Below are 26747 nucleotides of genomic sequence, written 5' to 3' on the forward strand. Positions count from 1 at the left end.
TGGCAACTTATTTAACAAAACTTTTTCATGCTTTAAAGCGAAGGAAGAAATATTTATTTATGTAAGTATGGAAAACCTGGTGAATTATGAGCCTGATCCTTATAATTTGATAAATAATTTTGGTCATTCAGATCTATGCAGAAGAGTTTTGCTAAATATTACTTATTATAAGAAGACTGGATTCCCATAAGATCCTTTTGAATTCTGTTGCATTTCCCTGTTTTAAAAGTTCTTTGAAAAGGGTTTCTCTGAAGTATTTCAGATTTCTGTCATCTTCTAGTTTCCTGCTGTGGACTGAACATTTTCTTAGACAAACCAGAACTCAAATGCTCTCAGCCCAAACTTCCAGTCAAAAAGCCTGGACTCTTTAGGTGTAACTTAGGAAAAGCAATAAGCAACCCAAACCAAGACAATGAAAAAAATGGAACCACGAACCACATTTCTTACTTTCCCTTCTGTGTTGGAAATTATGCCTCTATTTGTGTGTGTTTACGTTTGTGTGTGAGTGTGTGACAGAGTATTTCACTACTTTAGAAAAACAATAAATTTCTCCAAAGAAAATAGCAGGTCATTAAAATGGCACACAATGAATTGTTGATGTCATTTGTTTTTTTCATTAAAACCTAATAGTATAAGAGGTCATAAATTCAAGGTTAAGCATAATACACAGTTGACCTTTAATAAAACTGCAGCAGTGCAAATAATAAACAAGTGAATAGCATAAACAATACTAGAACCATTCTTTTGGAACTGAGTAATTTACCCTCCTCTTCTTATGAACAGCACTAGACATGGGTTTTTAGGAAATGAAAAGCTAAAATCTATGGAAAAGGTAATGATCTCTGAAAATTTTCTCTAATGACTAATTTGTGGCTCAGTGGATTTCAAGAGATTATTGGTTTTTGAAATTGATTCTATCAACTAAAGAGATAATGGAAGTCATTAGTCTGAATAAAGTAAACCAGTACAGCTCCATGTTATGTGGAGTTCCATTACATGAGTCTCTATTTCCCATACAATTTAGAAGTATTTTTTCTTAAACTGAACTATTGTCTCAACATATATTATGAGAAAAATTCTGATAGCATAACACTCAGTGATCAAACTTTCATTAACCTGAGCTGAACAGAGATTTGACTCTGATTTTTATCAGAAGACATCCTGTGATCAGTGAGAATTTGAAGTGCTCAATATTGTTCAGAATATGGCTTTGAATCATATTCCAGGTTTTTCACATTCAAGCAGAATAAAAGGATTTTAATCTTCATTATCAGCTCATGGACAATATATTACAGGACTGGTGCTGAAGTGAAAATTCCACCCGTAATTTATCCTTGTGACATTTATTGGTCTTACTCACGATCAGACTTATTAAACCAGATGCTGTACAAATTACCAAAAGACAGATCTGATGCTTTGAAAAACTTAATAATTCAAAGTGCAGTAGCCACCTGGAGACAATACAAAATGCTGGAAGTATCCTGATCCAATATTATAAAGGCATCTGTATGATTCTTAACATTTGGGTTTTTTACAATACCTTGCATAATATTTTTCTTTTTAGTACTATGATTTTTTTATTATTTTCCAAACTTAGAAGTAAATTGCTGTTAAAAATGAATCTCTGCTATAAATGTCACTAAGGTATATTTCTATAGCTGTATTAAATATATTATTGTTTGGGGTTATTTCTTGTTGATATTTTATTTCCTTTAAATGTGCTTTCATTTCTTTTTATGCTTGCTTTTTATACAAAACAAGGGATTACTAACCAGACATTTGTTATTTGATTACAAGAATGTTATTGAAACAAGTTTAGGAATATTATTTTAAATACAATTTTTCAGAGTTAAGTAAGAGTATGAAGGTTTTAAAGTCTTAGGGTTTTTAAAACCTTGCCCTTTTGTCTTTGTGTTTCTGTTTTCTTGTTGCCAAGTTTTTTCTTTCCCAAATATGAGATAATATACATATCTGCAGAAATAAAGAATCGCTCTTTTTTTTTCTTTTCTTTTTTAAGCCCTAAGAACAGTCATCCAACTCTCAAGGTTACATTTCTTTAGTGATCAGTAACTGACTATGTGACTCATAGAAGCTGGAAGGGACCCATAAGGATCATCAAGTCCAAATCTCTGCTTCTTGCAGGACTACTTAGAACTAACCCATAAAACTAACAACATCATTCAAACACTCCTTGAACTTTGATGGGCTTCGTGCTCCAGAGGTGTCCCACTGGAGCTGGGGACCCAGTTCCAGTGACCAATCACCCTTTCAGTGAAGAACCTTATCCTAATGTCTAACCTGAACTTCACCTGATGCAGATTCATTCCGTTTCCTCATGTCCTATTGCTTGCTGGTCAGCAGAGAGAGGAACTCTCCCTCCATGGTTCCCCCTGAAGAAATTGCAGACTACAATGAGAGCTCTCCTCAGACCTCTCTTTACAAACTGAACAAACAAGGTGACTTAAATTGCTCCTGGTAAGTCTTGCCCTTGAAGCCTTTCACTCTCTTGGTCACCCTCCTCTGGACACACTAACAGTTTGACGTTCTTCTTATACTGCCCAAAACCACATTCAGGACTCAAGATGGCTATACCCTCCTGGATGTTTATCATCTTGAGCATGTGGTTAAACACCTCTGATAAAATAAACAAACCATGTCTAATAATTTTTCAACTGTACTGGTCTTTGGAAGAGATTCTTCAGGACAGCTATCACTTGGGCTCTGGTTTTAGAGAGAGTTAAATGAAATTGAACCATCCAGTGCCTATTTGGAAATTGAATAGAGCCTAGAAGCAATGTAAAAATGGATCTTGTAGGACTCACAATTATGCCTAAACTTTCTTCCACTCGTAATTATAAAGTTACTCTTTTCATACACACACACACACACACACACACACACACACACACACACACACACACACATATATACACATATACACTCAAAACCATTGAAGACTTGAATTCCAAACAGGAGTTTTGCCCTTCTGGAAGCAATGGAACTATAGTATAGTGGTACAATTTTTTATAATTTTCATCTACTTATAAAAACAGTGGGAAAGAAAAAAAAAGAAAATCAGAACCATAATTTGTTCAAGTAAAGAAAGTGCTATAAAACTTGTTAACCAAATGTACTTATTTCCTCACTCTCATAAATAAAGTTCTAGTTTTGCTTCAGAGCAGTTTTGGTGATATTTGGATTTCCTGCATTGCAATGCAAATAAATTTCATTGGCTCCTGAGTACCTCTTATGATGGATAGATTCTTTGGCTCTCCAAACCCAAAAAGTAGCACATTGCTTATTACACTTATATCAAAAGACAAGTATGGGCCTAGCATAACAAGGAACAGCATATATAAGGAAATTTCATTAAAAAAATTTTGCCTGTGGAATTAGTAAACCTGATGTTAATTTCCAGCCAAATGAACCTTCTTTCCCTCTGCATGTTTCTGAAGCCAATGATAACAGACTGGGGCTTGTGTAATACTGAGTATGCCATTAGAAATAAAAGATTTTGTTAGCACTGGAAAATCACCTGTCGTAGTGAGAAACTTCATACTATGAAATTATGGCTTGAATAAAAATTTAAAATGCTTGAAAATGAAAAATGGTCTCATGAAACTGAGTGTATATGTGCCTCAGATGCTGGTAACTCTTAAAATACTGTGTAAATGTGTATTTAGGAGATTAAAGATTATCACTGACCTTGAAAAAACAAGAAAAAGTTTTTTTATTACTTTGAGATAAAAGTTTGGAGAAATGCAGATAAGCAGATGATGAACTGACATTCACATTTTTAAGGAAGGTGAAATAGTTTGCATGCCACAGGAGAAGGTTAATGTCAGTTAAATAACACTAAATGATGTTTCCTCTCTGAACCAAAAAAGAAAAAATGCATCCTGAAAAAAAATATTCAAGAGAGATAAGTATTTATGATTACTTCCATCCTGGCTAATTACAGCTTATATTTCATAAACCCCATGGGATTTGGCTTTATATTGTTCATCTTTGTATTACGGTTAATTAATCAGGTCTAAGTCAGTTATTGGACAAAGGGAACAAATAGGATTAAATTTTTGATGAACAAAACCATTTGCTTTTCATGTTATATCTACAACTTAATAGGATTTGTTACCAAGGAAAAAATTATTTGGTGAAGATTAGACATTTGGAAAACTGAATTTTGATTTAAATTGAATCCCATAGTGGAAAACTTCTCATGAATCTCAAAGTGTAGAACTTCAAAATTTATTTGCAATAGGCCAAATCTATACTTCCAACTAGCAGATTTTTTCCTTAAAAAAGGCTGGTTTTAATGATATTACAGTAGATGTCAAAACAAGAGGTGTCGTGATGTTTTGCAAAATTGACAAATCTGTGTGGACAAAATTAAAAAAAGGTAAGTTGACAGAGTGATAATCAGCAAGTAAAAATGACCACAAAACTTGCAAATCTACTGTGCTTGCATTTTTCAAAAGCTGAGTTACATAAATTAGGTCATGTTATAAATTCTGCTTTTCATTACTATTATTTGCAACATGAGCTACATTTCTATAGCAGTAGTTTATATAAGTAGTTCTTAAAAGAAGATCTTAACAAAGGCACTTCCCTGATATACCATTATGGGGTTTGCACATTCTTCACAGCTTACAAACCAGTGGGAGTAAATGGAGTACAAACCTGAAGAAATTACTGGTTTCATTCCCTCTTCCAAGCAAGCCAGAAGGGGAAGAAATGGCAAGGAAGTATGAAGAATGTTATATACAGCTAGTAAAATCAATACTTGTTTTCTTGTTTTGCAATGGCAGCAGTGATGGCATCTTATGAGAATGATTGTATGCAAACAGCAACAAAAGAGTATGTTGAAAACACAGAAAATATGTTGAAAGATTATAGAATTAAAAAGAACATAATTGATTGGGATTTCTGTAATGTTTAGAGTAATACAAAGCAGATCTTGATGCAGATCTTTAGATTCTTGGACTTGAATTAAAATCCACACTAACGCATTTATAATCAATATTTTTTTCTTTTTAAGAAAAAAAGGAATTCATATATATTTTGCTTACAGAGCTAGATCAAACAACTCTCTTTCAAACACTAAAATACATTTCCAACTCAATTACACACAGGAAGAAACTTCTTTTGGCAGTCATTGAAGCTAAATGCAGAAACCATAAAATACTACACTTTCTTATTTAAAGATCCATATTGTAAATAATTTTTGTGCTGACTTGTGGTTTTTTGGAGGGTTTTGGTTAATGTTTACTTCAGGAAAGGAAGCCTTTATGAATATTTTTCCTTTTTAAAGATCGTGTGAACTTCTGCCTTGTGTTAATCATCAGTCATTACAAAAGCTTGACATGCAAATTTTACTCTGGAAATGAAAAAGCTAAAAGAATTCCAAGTGTCACAAACCATCAATCTCATAGTAAATCATAAATACTGAATGATATGTAGATATTATCAGCATGAAAAAATAACAATTTGATGATTAATTTTAGTATTTTTTGCATAACAATTTTATGCAAGAGGTACTGCTCTTAACACACTTGTGTAAGGTAAAATTCAATATAATTTACATTATGTGGGTTTAATTAGTTTATTTTTATTTTCAGTTGTGTATATTCTGTAGGTGAAGACTTGGCTGCACTTCACACTTTGATCTATCTACACTGAGCCCACTATGATGATGTTGATAGCAGGTACTCAACAATCTTAAATCATGTATTGAACAATATTGTCCTTAGTTTGAGATTAAAATTTTAGGCTTCTTCTATATTTATTAGAGAGAAATTTGTACCTCCCAGAGGTGTTTCACTGCAGATTTTTTTTTATTTTGCATTGAGATTAATCAGTTTTAGAAACTGCCTGTTTATTTCTAATGTCTGCAAAAGGAGAAAGCAGTTTCAAATTATAAACTCTGGTTTAGGTTTCTGACTTAGAAACTTAAATTAAGATAAGTCAATCTCATGAAAATTGGCTGAAAGAAGGGAGAGAAATAGGGGAACAAGGAAAATGAAGGACATGCACAGCTATCACAATGATTCCCATTCTATACCCTTAGAATGATTAATGCTACTTTGAATATGACTGTGGAAGTCATAATCAAAACTTTTGTTTTAATGTTGCTAGACACTAATTAGTGTAATTATTGTTGAAGTTTAAGAAATAAGTAAGGGATGTTCTGGAATTTAGTTTTGTTGCCAATGAAATTTTTCTGGAATTTTCGCTTCAAAGTAATGGAATTTATGCTTCACAACTCAATTTTCAGAGGAGATGAAGTAACAAGGTGATAAAAAATATGAAGGACAAAGTATTTGAAAGAAGTGCTTACACAGCATTGATAATCACTGATATTTTCTTCAAACATAAGCAAGATGGATTCATAACTGAACTACAAAAAAAGTGTAAGGCTAGAAAAGCTCTAAAATTCAGGAGAAATCTTGCTAACATTTTGCTGTATTGATTTAAAAAAGGCTTAACTGCTTACAAATGTGTTAATTTTTTCATTGATGAAGGTAAATTCAATGAATAAATTAAATTCAACTAATGAAATTGCAAATGTACTTAAATCAATGTAGTTTAACTGTACTTCTAGAGAAACATGTTATTGCTGCTGAGATTCTGCCCCATTATCTAAAAGTTTCTTGCAAATGTTGGTGAAAGGAGCATCTGTTCCTTCTTTAATTGTATCTGGTGAATGTATTTTCACTGGAAAAAGTGATAAGAGGAAAAGGAAGAAGCCATGAAAAAAATATACAAGGACACCAATCAAAGAGATGATTGCTAACTTCCAGCTATGTCTTCTGTTTCAGAGATATTGATGAAGAGACAGTCCTTTTAAAAAAACTGAAATATTATTTTAAGAGAGAAGCTAATTTACCTTCCACCAGTCTGAAAAGATGAAAAATTGCTGTCTGAATGGTGACAGGAGTTTGATTGCAATGACATCTACATCTGGATCAAATGACACCGCTTGCAATGTTTTCCTAGTGAGCTCATGCAATCCAGCTTCCAAACAGATCCATGTGATCCCTTCAAGACTGTTTTCAGTACCTTAAACCATGTACAAAACCTATCCTACATAACTTGACAATGTATAGAAGAGGGCTGTTCTAGCATTCCTGCACTTCCTGACTATTTAACAGAATTTTTTTTAATACAATAGGATAAGTTCTGCTGCAGGAGGCCCACATGTTTGTGTCTAGGATGGTCTTGTTTTCTACACAAGAAATCAACACAATGAAAACAAGGTGCCTTTTAGTTAGTCTAGGCAAAGTAAGAATTGAGGAAATCTGTCTGCAGCATGATTACACACAGACTTTCTTTTTATGAGAGTTAACTAGAGAAATAATGCTTAGAAAGGAGTGAGAAATGTCGACATATTGTACCAGAAATGGGCAAAAGCTAATAGTGTTCTACTAAGTAGAAAAGTTGTATACAAATTTCAAATTGACTCATTACTTCTGTTCATCATTAAATTATTTTCTGCTATCTTAAGTTTTATTTCTATTCCATGTTTAGATGGTTTGTTTTTACAATCTAATAATTCCCCAGAAGTGCAGCTATATAATGGCAGTGAATTGGAGGCATGAGAAATTATATTCCTTAGTTATTGCAATTTATATGACAGCAAAAAATAACTGTCATTTTATGGCACTATCTTTTTCTTGCAGTGTGGGGTAGTTTTCAGGATGGTACCAATAGGGTTAAGAAATATTAGTCCCTAGAATTCTGTCCATTTTCTAATTTCTATGTTTGCATATGTTCTTGTTAAATTTTTCTTTTAGTCATACATAGACACGTTTTTTTTGCATTTCCTGACTAGCAATAGTCATAGGAATACATAGACAATGCATTTTATGGATCTGTGATGTTTGTAATTTCCTGTACATACCATGAAGAATTTGATCAATTGGTCATATTATAAATACAGTTTAACTTATTCTGCTTTTATTTAAAGGAAGAACCACTGCAAATTTTGTTCTTATTATTATTTTGACAGTTATTATTATTTGTTATTATTATTTTGACAGTTTTATATCTCAATTATAAAACAGTTTTCTAAATGTTCTTAAACTTCCAAACCAGAAGGCTTCTCAAATCATTCAAATGAACATTTCAATACTTAATCACATGGAATACAGAAACTCCCAAAGCATAAAAATCTGTATGTAACCTGCCCCTGCTGTTGATGGATAGAGAGGATGTGTTTGGAAAAGTAAGTTTGTTTTTCTATTGGTTTGTTTTATAAACTAAAATATTCCTGTTGGCTTGGAAAACATTAGTTAATAAGCAGATGGTCATTTTGATTGCTAAACAGTAAGAAGTGTAAAAGATCTGTAGAGCTTTATGTCATGTCCATAATTTCTCCTCATTGAACAAACAGTAATAAACAATATGGCTACCTGTATGGCATATTTATGAACAGTAGAATCTTGAGAATTAAGAAGATTTTTAACGTTTGAGTTTTGTTTTTTATTTTTTTTTTTAATTCACTTAGTCACAATTTAATTTTAAATGCTCAATAAAATATAATGATAAGTAAAAGATGCTCTGAGTTTTTAATTAGGTCTTAATGATTGCATGAAAGACAGGCTCGACTGTTTGCAGTGCAATAAAATTTACTAAAATTACAGCACTTTTTCCTGCTCATGTATTCCTATGGGTTAAGAGAGATTTAATGAGAACTATCAGATAGAAAACTTTCAAAATAATGCCAGAAATAAAAATTAGTTAGTTCCCAGATTTTCGTGGGAAGAGATATGTAAAAGGACAAACATTCACCCTCATTTTGTAGAGTGCAAAAATATATTCAGAAATCCCATGCCCATGTTATTATTCTCCTGTATATAAATGCATGAAATATTATTTATTCAAAGCTTTCTAATTTATTGCCAAACAAATTCCACATGCCTACTAAAGAATTTACAGCTTGTCCACATGCAAAGCAAGTACTTTTTGAATTACAGTCCCATCATGCGTGTTCTACAAGAGAATGAAGAAATCAATGTTTTAAAAAGCAGCCTGTCATCATAGTCTTTCAGTATTTTAGCTGGAATACTTTAACAAATGTCTTCATCTGCAGATTCGCTTCTTTACATGCAATTTGATAGTTACATCTTATGGAACATGACTGTTATTGTGGAAAATGTCTTTGAGTCCCCAACACTATTTTTGGTTGGAAAAAAAGTACTTTGCATTATGATTCAGAGAATCAAAGTTATTTAATGAAATAAAATTTGGTTCTTCATCTGGCTAACAGCGGATTAATAGATATTAGAGAACACACAGGTCTGGTGTTCCTTGTGGAGTATCTCCACTGACATTTTTCTCAGAAGACAAATAAAGAAAAGGAAACACTTGGACAAACAGAAACAGTTTATCAGAACAGTAAATAAAAATTTAGAGAGTGTCAAAGCAAGAGTTAGTGTTAGTTTTGACCTGGTATTTTAAACATTTTGCTCTTCTTGCAATAAAGATAGGATTGGTGGGGTTATAATTTTTATTCCATCGTTTGCTGTTTTGTTTTTTTTACCACCTATCTTCACCTAATATGAGAGAAGATTTATAGAGAATCATCTGAGCAATTAAGTCAGATATACAGCTCTACATAGCAGGTGTTCCACCCAAAACAGATGTCCCTCCTCTAAACATATTATTCCAAAGAACAAAAAATCTGTATTCTAGGTTCTGTGAGTATTAAGTTAATAAGATCCATTTAAACCAATCTTGTCACAACAGATTTAGCTGTTTAGCTGAGTTACTCCACTATGGTGATTTCACACTGCAATTAGGTTATCCAAAATCCTGTAGTGAGGACTTACTCTTGTCTGGAAAACAGCAACCCGCTATAGATGTAGTACTATTTTGTTCCCCTAGCATACATACCTACAACCCACACTGCCTATGGTGGTGGGTCTTAAACCTTTAATCTTTCATGAGGGGTTGGTTGGTTGTTTGGTTGCTTGCTTGGTTGCTTGGTTGACTCGGTTGGTTTATTTCTGCATCTCCTTTGCTGCTGGATGCATGCTGTCTCTGGGACTGATTCTCCACCCACCAATCTTTCTGCAATCTTTCTGAGCTCTCAGTTCCAGAGTAGACCACCTGGCAAGGAAGATGAACAAGTGAAAACAGTAGGAAAGATGCATCCACAAGGCCATATTTAGCTACACAATGGAAAATGCCTGCCAAGAGGTGACCAGAGCACTCCCACATGGGAGTCTGATGTGGAGCTATGGCATCTTCTGTCATCACCGTTTCTCCCCAGACATAGTCTACAAAACACTTAACATCTTTTCACTCCTTGGGACACATAGACAGCCTTGTCCTGGCCACATATCCATGTTTGTGAATATCATGGCGGGTCATCATGGAAGATGTGAGTGTGGAACTTCCCAAGTATACTTTTTCAACAATCTTATCTTCTAACAGTTGAAGAACTTTGAAAATTAGTAAAACTTATGTCCAGGCCCTGTTATAGATCCTGGACTCTATTCATTATATGGAATCTTTTACAAAAAACCAAAATATTTAATGCTGTGTCACACTGAAATTTCAAACTTAATAAAATATCATGTGTTGATTTTCCTCTTTCTCCTTTTAAACTCTTAGATAATTTTCCAGAAGTTTATCCAAAAGTAACATTATAGTCAATAAACTATTCTTTCAGATCTAGCTTATTTTTGGTTTTTCAGCTGATAAAAAGATGAATATAATAATAATAGTCATCATCATCATCGTCTAGTCCTAATGAAATATTTTCTTTGGATTAAATCAATGAAGTTTTCAATTTCATATCTTCTTGTCATTCACTTAAACATTTTCTTTCCATCAGGAGCTAAGAAGGCAATGTGGCAAGACTGCTGGCATGTAATTGTTTATGTTTCAGCAGAAAGATGACTCTGACCAACTGAACTGCAGATCATGCTAATTTTATTGCTGTTGAATAGGTGCTAAAATTTGTAGCTTAATAGCCAATGAACATGGGGCATACCTAAATATACACCAGATGAAAGTTGTTATATTTTATTTAAAATGTTTTATATTTTATTTAAAATATTCTGGACCACCTTAATTTCATGAATATAATGAACAGAAAAGATGCTAGCTTAACATTTTGAAGAGTAAGATTTTTATCTGTTCCTCTGGGGCTAGATTTTTCTGTGTGATTTGGGCTTGTTTCATAATCATAAAATTTGTTGCCAGCTGACTATTGGACAAAACCAAATTTCTATACCTTTGTTAATGGTCTAGAGAATATTTAATAAAGGTATCTTAAATTATTGTCAATTTTCAAAGGAAAATGCAGAAGGTAAATATAAATTTAAAACATATTTTAACACTGATTAAATGTAATACCTGCTGCATAAATCAGGAAAGCAATTATTAAAGGCAGAGGTTCTTTTATTATTACTTGTAAAAGCATATTGCAGAAAGCAACCATAAAAATGCTCAAATGAAAATGAAATGAGGAGGAGTACTATTCTTGCTTTATTTCAAAAATCAAAAATAAAAACAAACAAAAATCCAAACCTCATGTTTGCCTCAAGCATAACCAATTTGGCAAACAGATTTGTTTTCACTTCTGTACAACATTTGTTTAATGCTTTTTACTAATGAATGTGTATTTGTGAAAAGGCAGTATATCATTCAAAAATAAACTGAAGCAAGCTTTGGCAATGTATCAAGGCTGTATGCCATTTATTAATTTCTTGGATAAATGCTGCTTCATTTTAAGGCTAAGAATTAATTAATTGCATTCTGGCCACCTATAGAGAAGAGATACACTTTATAGAAAATCCTCTCATAGATAAATGAATATGCAACTCTAATTTTTTCCTTGGGAAAGATTCCTGGCTGCAGTCCTCTACCTAGGGGAGCATTCAGTTTTCTAAGAGCAATATCACACTTTTTGCCTTCCAGTTCATGGCGCTTGAATGTCATACCCTTCATGAAAGCAAAGGATGCAAAGCAGTTACAAATATTTCTGAAGACAATAGCAGGCAATATATCTCCTCCTTGCAAGTTGCAAATACTAATATATTCACCAATTATGGTTCAGAACAAAGAGAAAATTGCACTTCTGTACCTTGAGACTAGAGCTGTTTTATTACTGCTGCATTTTATTCAGGACGGTCTAAAACAGGTTTTACTCTAATGAATACCACAGGCCAAGTTTTCAACAGCTTTAAGCCTGCTGGGCTTATGGTGGCACTGCATTTCTTTATATAAATACTATCTTCAATTCTCTGCAGCAGCCTGGGGCAGTGTATGTGTGGAAATGCCACTGTAAGTGGAATATCTGTTAGACAAAGAAGGTCATTTCAATGTTGATGATATTTGAGCTCGAGAGCTCTACATCTCTCCTCAAGTGCAAACTTTTCAGGAATGTAATAATTATTTCCACAGCATTTGATAACTTTGCCTGCACAGGATTTTCTACTACTTTCTAGTACTTATTTAATTATATCTTCATTTTATTCGATTCAGCATCAATGAAACAAAATGTCTGTCACATTGTTAGGTAAATATAATTGATTTTTTTTCATGCTGTTTGGATAAACTTTGTTACAAAATCAATTGCATGAGGATATCATTTTTCAAGTAGAACTAACTGTTTATTTTAAAATGTACCATGATCTCTTTGACTTCTGTATTTTTCAGGACTGCCGATTACAAGTACAAGAAAATCTTGCTGCCATAGCTTCCTTTGCACATTAGCAACACTGGCTTGCTGTTTTTGTTGCCAAGTGTTGCATCAATTCCAGTGATGTGATTGAAATATTGACTGTACAATTTATTGAAAAAAATTTTTTTGGTGAAAAATGACACAGGAGTTTATTAAATGCATTCTTGACTATGATGGTGTAAAAAATCTTAAACATCTGCTTACATAGCAGCTCTCTGCCTGTCTGGACTTAAAATGAAGGTATTGGTAAAGTTTAAAAAAATAGTTTTTAAAAAGTGTTCTTGTAATGACCCCTGCTTTGCATCTTAATTTTCCATCTCTTTATCTTTGTATTTCAAAATGCATTGTTATTATATAACTTGGGTTTCTTATGCATGATAAAATCAAATCTGATAAAAATAATGAGCAAGAAGTTTTGGTTCCGGTATTTGTTTAAGAAGTAGACTTCTTTTTATCCTTAAAGATATTCATTCAAATCCAGTCCACATGGTAGCCACTGAAAATAATTATCTTTGAATGATTAATGAGGAATGAATTGGTAGTCTCAGTCCATTTCACAGAACAAATCATAAAACTCAGCATCAAAACCACCGTTAATTAATTATGCCAGCACAGAAACTGAGGTTTAAGTGTTCTTGAATGGATCACTATTTAAAGTTCTGACACAGGACCGCCAGTTTATGACTGAGGCATTTCTGAATTTGCATTTGCTCTCCAGATTGATGTTCCTTAACTATTGGTTTCATGTTTTGTTTCCTTATCTTTCTGAACTACAGATTGAATTTTTATTTTCAAAATATTTACAGATGCTGTAATAAAAAAACAAATGACAGGTATTGTATACAAAGAAGCCTTTTGTAGACAATTGTGACCAGTATCTGGCTATTTCTTTATTTATGTTATTATATACACCTTTATCAAGCAGGTGGACTCCAGATGGAGAGTACCTAATGGCACAAGAAATGGTGAATTAAGGTAAATTATCCATTCTGTGCAGTCCCTTAATGCAGATTAGATTAATCCTGGTTCTCTCTGCAGCTCAGTTTCCTACACAAGAGAAGAGAGAAAATGTTTACATTCGGAAATATTTAAAGGATCTTTCAAATGTAGGCAAAATGAGATTTTGAGGATAAATAAATTAGTTAAGAAACTTAATACTCAGTCTTCTTGATGTAATTCTTTTATCACAAATGTTTGGACTTACACTCGACGGTGGAGAGAGGAGGGAAATATTATTGCAAGTATGTTTGCTATAGTTAACTGTATCTTAAACAAATTCACACAGATAGAAACAGGCTAGGAGATTAGGTTCTCTGGGATGAACTTACTCTTACTCTCTCTTACTCTTACTCTGGGATGCAAATTTTAACTTGAAAAATGCTAACACTCTTTTAGTCTTTTTCACCTCGAATTCCTGGCCTGAATTCTGTATTTCCTGCATAGGTCACAAAACCCTTATGGGAAGAAGAAAAAAAACCAATGCATCAGACAATGCCAACCCAAAACAAAAAAATCCACAACCAGGCCCAAACTGCTGTAGCTTTTGCATTCAGCAAAGGCTTTTATGCCTTAGGACAGAATAAAGGATATGTATCTCATTGTTAGATTGCAAGAAGATTAAAAGAAAGCGCTCTGCTGAGAACCTGTATAATGATGGCTCCAAGGACACACAAGGAATTTGTTCCACATGTACGCATCAGGGTTTGTTAATTTTGCTGTCACCCACAGGGACTATTCTCTTTCAGCTAGTATTTAAAAAAAAATTATCAGAGACAAGGAGTCTGAGCCTTTTTTCTCATTTTGAAGAATAAGTTAATAGCAGATCACACACAATGTTTATAGAATTAGTTTGCTGAGAAGAAATTTAGAGCAAATTTTCAGTTTGAAATATAGAAATGTATGGTATTTCCCCTTCAGTGAATTCATTGCAACTCAGCAATTTGAATACTTTTTATGTGGAGACAAGTGTCAAAAGGGATGTACAACAGCATGAGAATATCAGCGTCACACTTGAATGAAGCTTCCTGATTTATCATCCATGACATATCATTTATTTTTGAAAATTCTCAAGACAAAATTTTATAATGAGAAATATATTTGAGGGGTTTTGTGAGAGATTTTTTCTGTTTTGTACTATTTCCAATGACCTACAAAATTTGTTCAGTTAGAGTAGAAAGGAAGAAATTGAAAGTAAACTATTAAGTTTAAAAGCCATTCTAACTGGCTTTTAACAGAGAGAACAAAGAGAATGAGTTCATTTATCACCACTGGGTAAAGGGTAAAATGCATAGCAGGAAAGAGAAAAAAGATTTAGGAGATTTTGAAGGAAATTATCCTTTTGAGATATAGCTGTATAGCTTTACAGAAAAACAAGATATGCATATTGCTTACTGGTTTTGAGTAGTCTTTTCACTACTTCTGTTTAAATGCTTTATAAAATTAAGATTCATTTAAGGTATCAGGAAGGGATGGTTATTGGCTATTTTGTATATCTTCAGGTAATTTTTCCAGAGTAAGTAGAGCAACATTACAAAAATCCTTTAAAAATCCTAGTTATATCATGATTAAGTCACAGGGATTTGTTATTATTTCTATAACAACAACTGAAGAAAAAGCAAAGAGAGATTCTAAATAGATATTTATTAGCTTAAGGTGTTACAGAACTTAAAAGAGCTGCTGTTAAATTAATCTATACAAATGATTTACTCTTTGTGTATAGCTTCTTATCAGGGTAATGATGTATAACTAGCAGGGACATGGTTAAACTAGAGAAGAGAAGATTAAAATTTCTACATTATATCTACCTGTTTCTGGATTTGATTCCTCTGTGAACCAAGGATTGATTCCTATTTAACCCGAATTCCAAAAAGAAAGATATCACATTCAATAAGGAAGCCAAGAGCATCTACTTGTTTTGTTTTATTTATTTAGGAAAACAAATTGTATTTCTGCATATATATAGTGCATGCAGGGTTAGACTTTTAGACTTGGCCGGTTCACTCATTGTCTTCAGGGGAACAGGGGAAGAAAATAAGATTAAAAAGCCTACATGTTCAAAAAAGCACAGGGCAATCACTTGCCAGTTACTGCCACAGGCAAAAATAATTTGATTTGGGGAAAAATAACTTAGTCTATTGCTAATTGCAAATACAGCGGGACTATGCTTTGGATATGTGCTGAAAACTGTTGGTAATTCAAAGATTTTTTAGTTATTGAACAAAGACCTCTTCTGCTTCTCTCACTACCCCTACAGTGAGCAGACTCAGGGTGCACAAGGAGTTAGGAGACGACACAGATGGGACAGCTGACCTCAAATGACCAGTGGGATAATTTCATACCATATGGCATCATGGTCAGCATTTTAAGCTGATAGAAGAAGAGGGAAGGTGGGGACAGGATATTTGTGGTGATGTCACAAAACCATTCATTATGCATGATTTTAACCTTCAGATTTTCTCCCCAGTCTCACTGGGCTGGGATAGGGGTGATTGGGATGGGATGGGATGGGATGGGATGGGATGGGATGGGATGGGATGGGATGGGATGGGATGGGATGGGATGGGATGGGTGAACAGCTGTGTAGTTTTTTGTTTCTGGCTGAGGTTAACCATAGTACGCTGTTACTCTTCTTCAGCATGAGTTTCCTTTCATGGGATACAGTCCTTCAAGGACTTTTCCATCATGGGTCCTTTCTAAAGATTCCAGTGCTTCAAGAACTGCTTCAGACTGCGTCCTTTCCATGGAGTGGAGTCTTACAGGAACGGGCTGCTCAGTTGCATCCCCTGTACATCACCACTCTTGCCAGCAAGCCTGCTCCAGTGTGGGCTCCTCTCCCTGGGCTTCAGCTTCTGACAAGAGCCCGCTTCTGTGTGGGCTCTCCATGGTCTGCAGCCTCCTTCAGGTATCCAGATCCTATGGCATGGTGTCCTCCACAAGCTGTAGTACGGACATCTGCTCCAATATGATCCCCCATGGGCTGCAGGAGGATAGCCTGTCTCATCATGCACTTCATCACAGGCTGCTCAGGCGTTTGGAACACCTCCTCCTCCTCTTCTGCACTGATCTTGGTGTCTGCAGGATAGTTTAATGTTTTTCCTCACTTTTCACTCCTTAAATACACCTTCCCTAAGATGCCACCCCCTTGGCTGTGGGGCTCAGCCATGCCCTGTGGTTGGTGGGTGGGAGACAAATGGAACTTTCCCGTGTGTCCAGCACAGGGCAGTCCCAGATCTGGACAGAGGTAGGCCTGGGCACCTGCATCTTATAGAAGAAGTAAGAAACCAATATGTTTACAAAAGGAAACTAAAAAGTAAAACTTCTGAAGGAATCTGAAAACAATTTACCATTTAACAATTTACAAATTTTAAACCAGAACCATTCATGTAGTTGGGAACCTTGCACACAGCAGCTCCTTATAGCCTTTAAGGGGTAAAGGCTATGATTATGGTTTTTAGGTGAACAGAGGAGAGCCAGTGGGAGACTGAGTTGTTCAGAAAACCATAGGGGACACACTCCAAAAGATCATTTGTTTTGAAAGAGTTCAGTGTAAAATATATAAGAAAAAAAGATATAATTTCTGCAGCTTTCAGCTTTGCTCACAAGCATCTGATTGAAAACTTATGGTACTGTTAGTATACTGGTGGTTTTGCTATTATCTTCAAAAACTGATTAAAAATTACTTTAAAAAGTTTTTAGAATCATTCAGATTTCAATTTCACTCTAAAATTCTTCTGACAAGCTTTTTATCTCAAAAGGAAACTAATGGACCTTTCTGAAAGTATTCTTCCTTCTTTGCATTGATGTTAACTGTGATTATCTCACTGTCTAGACAAAAAAACCTCTTCTAACATGACCAAAGGCTGTTCTCTAACAGCCTTTTCTTGAAGTGTGCATGAAGAAGAAAAGCTGGAATGAAATACCTACAAAAGTACAATGACATAAAACAAAAAGAAATACTAAGTTCAGGAACACTCTGTGAAGATAGTGAGAAAGTTTATTGCATAACAGGTTGTTTGAAAGATAAGAAGGTAAAAAAATAAAAGCTGACATGGGTGACAGGGGAAAAAGAAAAAGCTGTACTTTTTGTGTTTGGATCTTATTTATATGTGTTATTTCAGGACTGAGATATTACAGGCAGAAAATGAACATATTCTTCATTGACATTCTATTGATACTCCCAGGTGAGTAATTTCATCTTTTATATAGTCCTGCTGATAAATCAATGAAGTTCGGCTTCAGCAAGTCAATATACACTGAAATGTTGCAATTAAGTTTTAGGTCATACTATAGAAATGCACTTGTTGGATGAATATTGAACCAGCATTTATAAGGAAATGAGTGGATAGGCATGAAATACATAATCAGATAAAGGTGTCCAGAGTAGCTGAACAACATATTTTCTTATAACTCTTTAGTGAATTTTGTTTAAAAAACAAATAAAATTATTAGTTGTGAAAAAATAAGATTGAAAGAAATTTGAAGCAATTATCTACTCCATTCCTGTAATGCAATGTCAACTTTATTTTTCCTATTTTTACAAAATGTTTACTTATGTTTTACAAATTTCCATTAATGAGGGGTGTGGAGCACATGCCCCTCTCCACCCCTCTATTAAAAATGCTGTATGGCTTTCACAAAATGAGAAGTTCTGTTTGAGGTTTCTTCTTTTATCTTTTCCAAAGTTAGTTGTCTATATATCTTCAGTCAAATTGTTTTAGGAGGTGGTAGGGAAATATCAGTGCTGCCAAACCTGAAATGGGCACCGGCACCCTGTTACTGAGATGTCTCCATGTGTCAACACTTTGATCTCTGGCATTTCTAATTGTGGAAATATGCATAGCCAGAAAAATCTGATTTATTAACCTGACTTAGACTGCAGAGATCATTAGCAGAGCTGCCCAATGGGTATCCCCAAATAGAACCAGTCACATAACTTGCTATCTCTCTCCTATTTCTTGACTCTCCTTCTAGCTGTCCTCATAGCTTCCTTTTCCCTTCTTGGTCTCCTCTCAATATGTAACTCTCATTTAATTACTTTTCCCCTTTAGTCTCAATTTTGCTATATATATACCCACATTTTCTATTTCTTATACCATTAGCAAGGTAATCTCTGACCTTTACAGTATGACAAATGTAGATATTAAGGTGCTTTTGACATCAGAAAATTCTGCCTCTATAAAGGTTCCTGCTACCCCCTGCCAGCAGTCTGTGATATTTAGTCAGTTCTCACAAAACTGCCCCCTAAGCAACTGTGAAATGTGATGGTCCTTCATACTGCAATCATTAATGTTTGCCAGCTGTTGCACTGTTATCTATTATATCCCAAATTTTTTCATGTCACAAACAGTAGTTTTTCATATCCTGTTCAGTCAGCTTAATATCAGACCAGGTCATAGTCTGTGGCTCACTCACTTGCCTATCTCTGTAGCTTAACATTATTCTCCTTTATTGGGGGTAGAGAGCATGTGAAGTTCATAATGCTAATATTTAGCCAAAAAGAATGCAAAGCTTCTAAATTCCATTACTCTAGTCACAACAAGAGGGTCTATAGCTTCATCACAGCACAGAACATTTCTTATTGTTAGCTTAGTGAGAAATGTAATTTTTGTCTTCAAGCATTAAAGTATGTTAAAATATACCAAATATCCAGCTCTCTTAACTCCAACAATACCTTTCTGTGGCTTATTAACTACGGCACAAAAAAACCCTAGCAAATGGTTTCAGATGCACTCTTCTGAATTTATGTAAAATCACTAGAATATCAACTGCAGCTATCACGCCGTTTCTGATGTGTGATACTTCCAAAAGACAAAATCTTTCTCAGCAAGGAGAACCAGAGATGTCCTGTAGCATGTGCAGCAAAAATGGTTTTGTTGATTAGTTAGCTCATGCAGTAAACAAAACATTGAGCTCTCAACCATAACCTCAGGCTGTGAAAGTCACTTTGCAGTTAAGTTCACAGATAAGTGTTGTTATAATACTTATGCCTTACTGTAAATATTCCCTAACCACCCTTTTTTCCCAGCAGTTTTATCTTAAATTTTGCCTATGCTTATGGCATAGATAACAATACTCATCAAACAAGAAAGGCATGCAGAATATAAATTTATTAAAGCATTGTTGAATATCTACTGTTTTGATGAAATGATGGAGAAAATAAATAAAATCCCATTTTCCTATTAAAGCAAAAATACAAAATTTTAAATAGAAGTAGTTTTGATTGCTTTCTTTACATGTATATCTTCAGCAGTACCTAAATAAAATTTTACAAAAAACTTTTTTGTTGTTGGGATCATGGTTAAAACCTAAGCAGGAAGAGAAAAGACTCATTAAAGAACTACCTTTCCATAGTTCTCTTCTGGGCAGAGACTACAAACCAGTAGTCAAGAATAGCTGCTTGCTTTCTCTTCAAACGAGAGGCAGAGAAAGTACTAATGATTCCAGAGAAAGGTGAAACAATTCACCATCAAATTATTTCTAACTTAATTAGACTAGATCTGTACTTCCCATCTGTGTACATCCCCTTCTGGTATCCAAGACCCAGAATGCTACAAAGATCTACTGACGTGTTGTAAGAAAAGTTCAGAGGGATGCCTGAGTCTACACAAGTATTTGATTCATTGAGAAACTAAAGTCAAAGTTATAACAAAACAAATAATTATCTCTGTGATTTTCAAGTATCTTTCTACATATATCAAGTAACATGGTTTGAAACAGATAAGGATTTGTAGTGTGTGGATTTATTAACATGATTTATCAATGCAATTCATCAGTAGTCAGTGAACTGTACATCCATGATCAATATCAGAAATAAGATAAATAAGTGCCAATACTATAAAAGGACAAAATATTAATAAAAATTTACACTTTTCTAAAGACTCCTCTATGGCTATCTAGAAAATATTTTTATCAGGTTCAGTTTCAATGATTTTTCCATTCACATCCACATTTCAAATAATTTATAGATGTGATAAAACCCTCCTTTATGCTTTCAGTGCATAGCAGGTTTAAGAACAATCATTTCCATGGGTGAAAGAATGAGAGAGGGCTGAGTCTACAGTGAGCGGCCAGCATCTCAAATCATTTCCTAGAAGAGAGGTGATGGCAATGATGGCTTCTAATTTCTTCCTCCATAATCAGACTGTAACAATTTTTGCATTTTGCTAACACAGCTTGTTTTTTCTTCATTGTTCTTCAAGTCCATCTTCCATGTGAATTTACTGTGTATCATTTATGCATGTTAATGTAAATAATGCATGAAACTATTTAATATAAGTGGAAATAAACACTAACCACCTATTTCTCTAAATACATTCAGGTAATTTATCCTTTTTAAAGCTCAAAAACGAAAATAAATCTAAAGACACATGGGTTGGAACCATTGGAAGGAGCTTTTGGATTAAAGTATTTTTTTCCAATCCATATCATGAGCTGAAAATATTTTGCAGAACAAAAGCCGCATGCAGTTTAAATCAGGACTGCGTTAAAGAGCCAAAAGGCACTTATCTTTAAAATTGCAAGACTTATAAAAATTCAAAATAAACTGCCTGTCTCTTTGAGTAGAATTCAAAAGACAAGCATCTTTGTTTCCTGTAGATAGGAAACAGACAAATCTTCTAGTTTACTAATGCTACTCACAGCTTCCAGTACCGTACTACAGAAATGCCAAAATCAGTCAATGAAAAGTATGCCACAGGGTCATTTTTTTTACTCCTCAGCCTGAAACTCACATTCATTACTTACAAGAGTATTTTACATTTAAGATCTTAAAAAAGGAACAATTATTTTATTTTCGTCTTTTAAGGACAGGGAGACATGTAAAGAAAGAAGTAAAGACAGGAGTGGTATTCAGAGAGATCTTTGCAAGGTGGAGAAGTGGGCTGTCAGGGATGTAAACTACAAAGGGAATTGTAAAGTCCTGTACTGGGAGAAAATAACCCAACATATCAATACAAGCTGGAGCCAACCAGCAAGAAAACATTTCAAGGAAGAATCTGAGAGCCAAACATGAACATGAGCCAAGAGCTGTCCATGGAGGGAAAAGGGTAGTCTGGGCTGTATTAGCAAGATGGTGGACACAGCAGGAAAGGACATCTTCAAAATCCACTCTTCCATATTCAAAAATTAACAACCCTATAGGTGTCCCACAATTGGTACTAGCAGTTTTTATCCTTTAAGAATGACCCCATGATTGGACAACATTGCCACTGATAAGAAATTATTTCATAAAATCAAGGTCCAAAATACCAATAAGTCTGTTATCTAAACACTGCTTCTTTTAGAGTGTTTGTTTTTTCATTTGTTTATTGGGGTTTTTGGGGGGCTTTTTGGTTGGTTGGTTCAGTTTGGGGTTTTTCTGTTCTGTTTTTATTCTCTGCAACTGCAATGTTTTTCTTTGTAGTCCTCTCTGCCTACAGCTATGTCTTCCATTTTATATTGCTAAAATAATGCATGATTCCATTGATTTTAATAGCATGCAGGTCAAATTAATAAGATACCTGCTTTTCATCAAATCTATTACCACTAAAAATGCCAACAATTTTTATTTAAATTAACTTCACAGATATTTTCCACAATCAAAAAATTTTGCGAAACTGAAGATTTGTGGCTTGGCTGCAGAAAATGTGCTTGGTTATGTATAGTGACTGACTCCAGACAATACTTCTACCGAGTGAGATTTAAAATGCATATCTATTCAAGAAGGAGACAAGAAATTATGATTTTATTTCAGTATTTACTCTAATTAACTTTTAATAATTCAAGATAGATTATATTCCCTTTTATTTCACCAAATTTTGCATTTCCCTATGAAGGAACTGGCTTCAGACTTTCATTTCTGTCCATTAGCTTCTCAATTTAGTAAGTGGTAAGATTTTATTTGTCATGTGGATGGATTAAATAAATCTTCCTTTTAGAAAACTAACAAAATAAATCCTGCTGGTTTAGGGAAAATGAAAGCCTAACTAAGCCTCATAAAAATGACCAAATTTTAATTGGGTGTTTTAGTGAGGTCTAGTGAAAAAACCCTAAGTTAAATCTTGTTGGGAATTTAGCTGCTAAGGACTGGAAAAGTACAAAACTGCGGCTAATTCCAAGTCCTGCACCTGCACAGATAGCAGTGTCCTTGGGCCTAGCTCTGGTAGGATAACAAACAGTGAAAGAGACATGAGAAAAGAGACATGTAACCCCTAAGGAATGAGGAAGAGCTGATAGTATAGTTTAACCAATAGATTGCTTGGCTTACAGAATATTCATAAGCTTATTACTCGCTGTATAAGTGTCTGATGCTCTCTTCAATAAACGGAATTTGCTTATCACTCATATTGAGTGTCTGAGTCTCCCCTCACTGACAAATGGCTCGACCCCGCAAAGGCCTCATTTCTCTGTAACAAAATCTCAGTAACAAAAATGCCTAGAAGCTTGCCTCTTCTGAACATCTTCAAAAATCATTTGCTCTCTCTCTCCCTCAATGAATATATCTTTATGAAAGGTATAATTTCTGTAAACCACACTCCATCAAATCAATGAATCTTGAAATGCCTTAGGACTTCTGTAGTATATTCTGTAGTATACAACATTCCCATGCAAAAATAATTTCAAAGTATTTTGAACACTCATTCTTTGTCATAGCCATTATCCAGTTATTCATTTACAGTGACATGATATGGTCTTATCCTCCTTCTATTAACTCAGAAGTCCTTTTCTTTACTTTTTTCAAAGTTGGAGCTTCAGGAACAGAAACAGAGCCTGCTGTGACAGTAGAGCCTGGAAGTTCACAGCACCTGCTCCATCTGCAGAGTCTTAACTACAGAATAGGGTCCGATTGCAGAAAAGAATCCCTGAAACATGGAAGCCTGGAGGTTTTTCTCATCAGTCCTGCAAGTGAGGAGAGAAAGGGCTAATAGCTGTTTGTGCAGCAGGGGTCAGAAACCAGGTTTTGGTTGGTATAATTATACTGAGTAGGTGAAAAAGGGGAATTGCTCTTTATGTGCAAGTGCAGCAGGAATGCATGGAGGTTTGTGCACGAAGAGATGATGAGCCAGCTGAGACCTTATGAGTCAGGGCTGGCAAGCAGAGCAGCGGGAGTGATGTAATATTGCAGTTATCTGCTGCAGACTGCCAAATCAGGAAGAAATAGATATTTCACAGTCAAAAGCTTTGATCCTCATGTGTGTCATAACCATCCTGAATTCTTCTGGAAGGATAGCACAGAAAGACAAAAGCAATTCAGGAGTATGTTGATAAAATTTTTCTGTCACATGTGGTTGAGGAACTGATAAATGAAGACATGATGCTGGTCCTCAAACTCACAGATGAAAAATCAGTAGTTGAAAGTGTGAAGGCTGAGGGTGGCTTTGGCTGCTGCAACAATGTGATCTCCTGAGAAGAGGGAGAAAAAAAAATAAGGCTGCATTTGAATAAAAAATATCATTGTGTTTCAAGAGATCACATTTTGGACTCTTCAGGAATATCTTCTAAGAGCCCAATAAGATATGGCTTGAGGATAAGAAGGCTCTGTAGAGGGATCTGAACCAGTGGTCCTATGCCAATTGAATGAGTTTCAACAGGGCCAAGCGCTACAATCTGCCCTTGGGTCACAACAACCTCATGCAACAGTACAGCTTGAGGAAGAGTCTTTGGAAAGATGCCTGGTGGAGAAGGATCTGGGCATGCAGGTGAACAGCCAGCTGAACATGATTCAGTGTGTGCCTAGGTGGCCAGGAAAGCCAATGGCATCCCGGCCTGTATCAGGAATAGTGTGGCCAGCAGGACCAGGGCACTGATGTCCCCCTTTACTGTTGGACACAACATTCAAGGCACGGCACTGTTGAAGCCATGCCTTGAATATAGTGTCCAACTCTGGGCTCATCACTGCAAGAAGGACATTGGGTTGCTGGAGAATGTTCAGAGAAGGGTGACAGAGCTGGTGAAGTGTCAGGAGCACAAGTTTTATAATGAGTAACCAAAGTGAACTGGGAGGCTGAGGGAAAACCTTATCACTCACTTTAACTTGCAATTGTTGGACTTCAGGGTATAGGGCTGCAGCACCTTCACATTTCTTGGATAGTCAGATTTGCATCAGTACTTTCTTCTAACGTAACCATCTGTGTTGCTCAGATTGCAATCTGGTTCCTTCTCTGTCAACGGGCTTTTTGACAGGCCTTTCTTAGTACTCTGAGCTAAGCTTATAAAGCTGTGTTGTGTCTCACGTGGGCCCTGGATCCAAAAAATCTCTGTGAGGCAGGTTGGCAGCAGGGACCACAGTCTGGGTTGATGTATACAGCCTTGTTAACCTTCTAGATATGTTTCTCTTTTCTGTGTAATTACTGCTTTGGTACTCATATCTTATATTTGGTTTTACAGAGCTATATCAAATAACTTAGTATCAAAATATTTCCTTAACGTCTGTCTTTGCAAAAAAAAAAAAAAAATCATATTAATTTATTTGTTTGAAATCAACAACAGAAACCATTACCAAAGAGACAGGTAGACCTCCAAAAAAGTAGGAGTGTGGAGACCTTTTAAGAAACAGGGATAATTCTGGGTGTTTTGCTCCAGAAAGCACAGTATTTCCTGCCATTACATGCTAAGTAAAGTTTAGAGGTTAGTCATCTGTATAGCTTTAAATAACTCTTCTAAAATTGATTGTGAATGTTTTTAATGAATTATCCTTCATGCTAATTCATGCACAAGAAAATGCATCACCCACAAGCTGTAGTCTTTTTCCCTTATGTATGCTGAATAATCTCTGCACCTTGAGAATTTTTCCTCATTTCAATTCTAACTCCGATGAATAAGGTGTGATGATCTCTATTAACAGCAAAGAATTTAATACCTGACAGACAGACATTGTGATCAGATGTGTCATTTGAAACATGCCCTATCAAATAAGGATAAAAGCTGTCAGAAATGTGATAATATTTTACACAAGCATTATTTAGTATAGATGAAAATAATCTGATGGATAAAGCTCAGTCTTCTCTGTGCATATTTTGTGCCATTTTTTTGTATGTGCTTACTTCCACATAGGTTTCAAGGAAAACCCATTGGGGTTATTAGGCTTTCAGTTGATACTTAGGCATGTGGGAAAGCCATTCCAGGGATAACAAAACATGATTGCACACTGAGATCCCTAAACAGCCTCCAGCATGAAAGTTCCACAATTAAGAAAGGATGGTTTCCTGTCTTCAGCAGTTTCTTTCTGCGTATAATTCAGGGAGGTAACATTTGTAGGTACAGTTTTCTTTTCTTACAGTGTTAGTTCTGCTAAACAATCACTCATGAGATTTACCAGTGCTCTTTTGACTGCAATGTGTAAAATATGGGAGACAGCTATCCTTTTGTTTTGAGAAGGTATTTTCTATTTTAATTTAGGATACACATGGGAAAATATTATTTATAATGGGCCAAATGTGATTTCAGTAGAAGTGCATTTAGTCTTCCTTATCTGTGATATTGTTAGCAGTATCAGTTATTTCATAGACTGGAGATTGCCTGTCCCAGAAGTGAATCCCCATATGCAGAGTAGTCACCTCATCACTATTGTAACTTTTCATAAAATGAAAAAAAAACTATAAAATAATTTCTCTTCTTGTTTTCAGGTTCTTGATGTGTGGGTTCACTAGCAGATTTATTTTATGACCAAAGCATAACAGATCTGCATAGAAGCTAAATTTTCACAGGAAAAGAGATATAGTATCCTCAAGACAGCAGTAAACATTGACACTTGATACCCTTGTTAGGAACGAGGAAAATGTTGAAGACCATAAAACACATGAAAATCCGTAAGAAACAATAAAATTATCAGAAAGACACATCACAACAAAATGATCTGTTATAATGGCATGCAAGACATTTACTAGATAAAAGGCATGATCTCCAGTTTTAGGGCTTTATGTTGCTTTACTACCTATCAACTATTTTGTGTTGACACATCAATATTTTCAGAGAAATGTACATTTTTTTTAAAATGTTAGTTATGTGGGCTTTTTCCCCCTTTATAAGCTCCTTACAGTAATTTCCTTGGAATGTAGTTACAAGCAGAGGTTGGCTA

At 34.8% G+C, this 26747-nt stretch overlaps 1 protein-coding gene across 1 annotated transcript in view; it reads right to left on the reverse strand.

Annotated features, from left to right (window-relative positions):
* Positions 1-16535: 16535 nt before the first annotated feature.
* Positions 16536-26747, reverse strand: part of LOC141728298 (uncharacterized) — a 97759-nt gene continuing 87547 nt past the window's right edge. The window contains exon 4 of the mRNA XM_074536199.1: positions 16536-16765. Coding sequence (XP_074392300.1) covers positions 16536-16765 — 230 coding nt within the window. The remainder of the gene's footprint in view (positions 16766-26747) is intronic.

Source organism: Zonotrichia albicollis, chromosome 2 (assembly GCF_047830755.1).
Source record: "Zonotrichia albicollis isolate bZonAlb1 chromosome 2, bZonAlb1.hap1, whole genome shotgun sequence".
NCBI classification, from domain to species: Eukaryota; Metazoa; Chordata; class Aves; order Passeriformes; family Passerellidae; genus Zonotrichia; species Zonotrichia albicollis.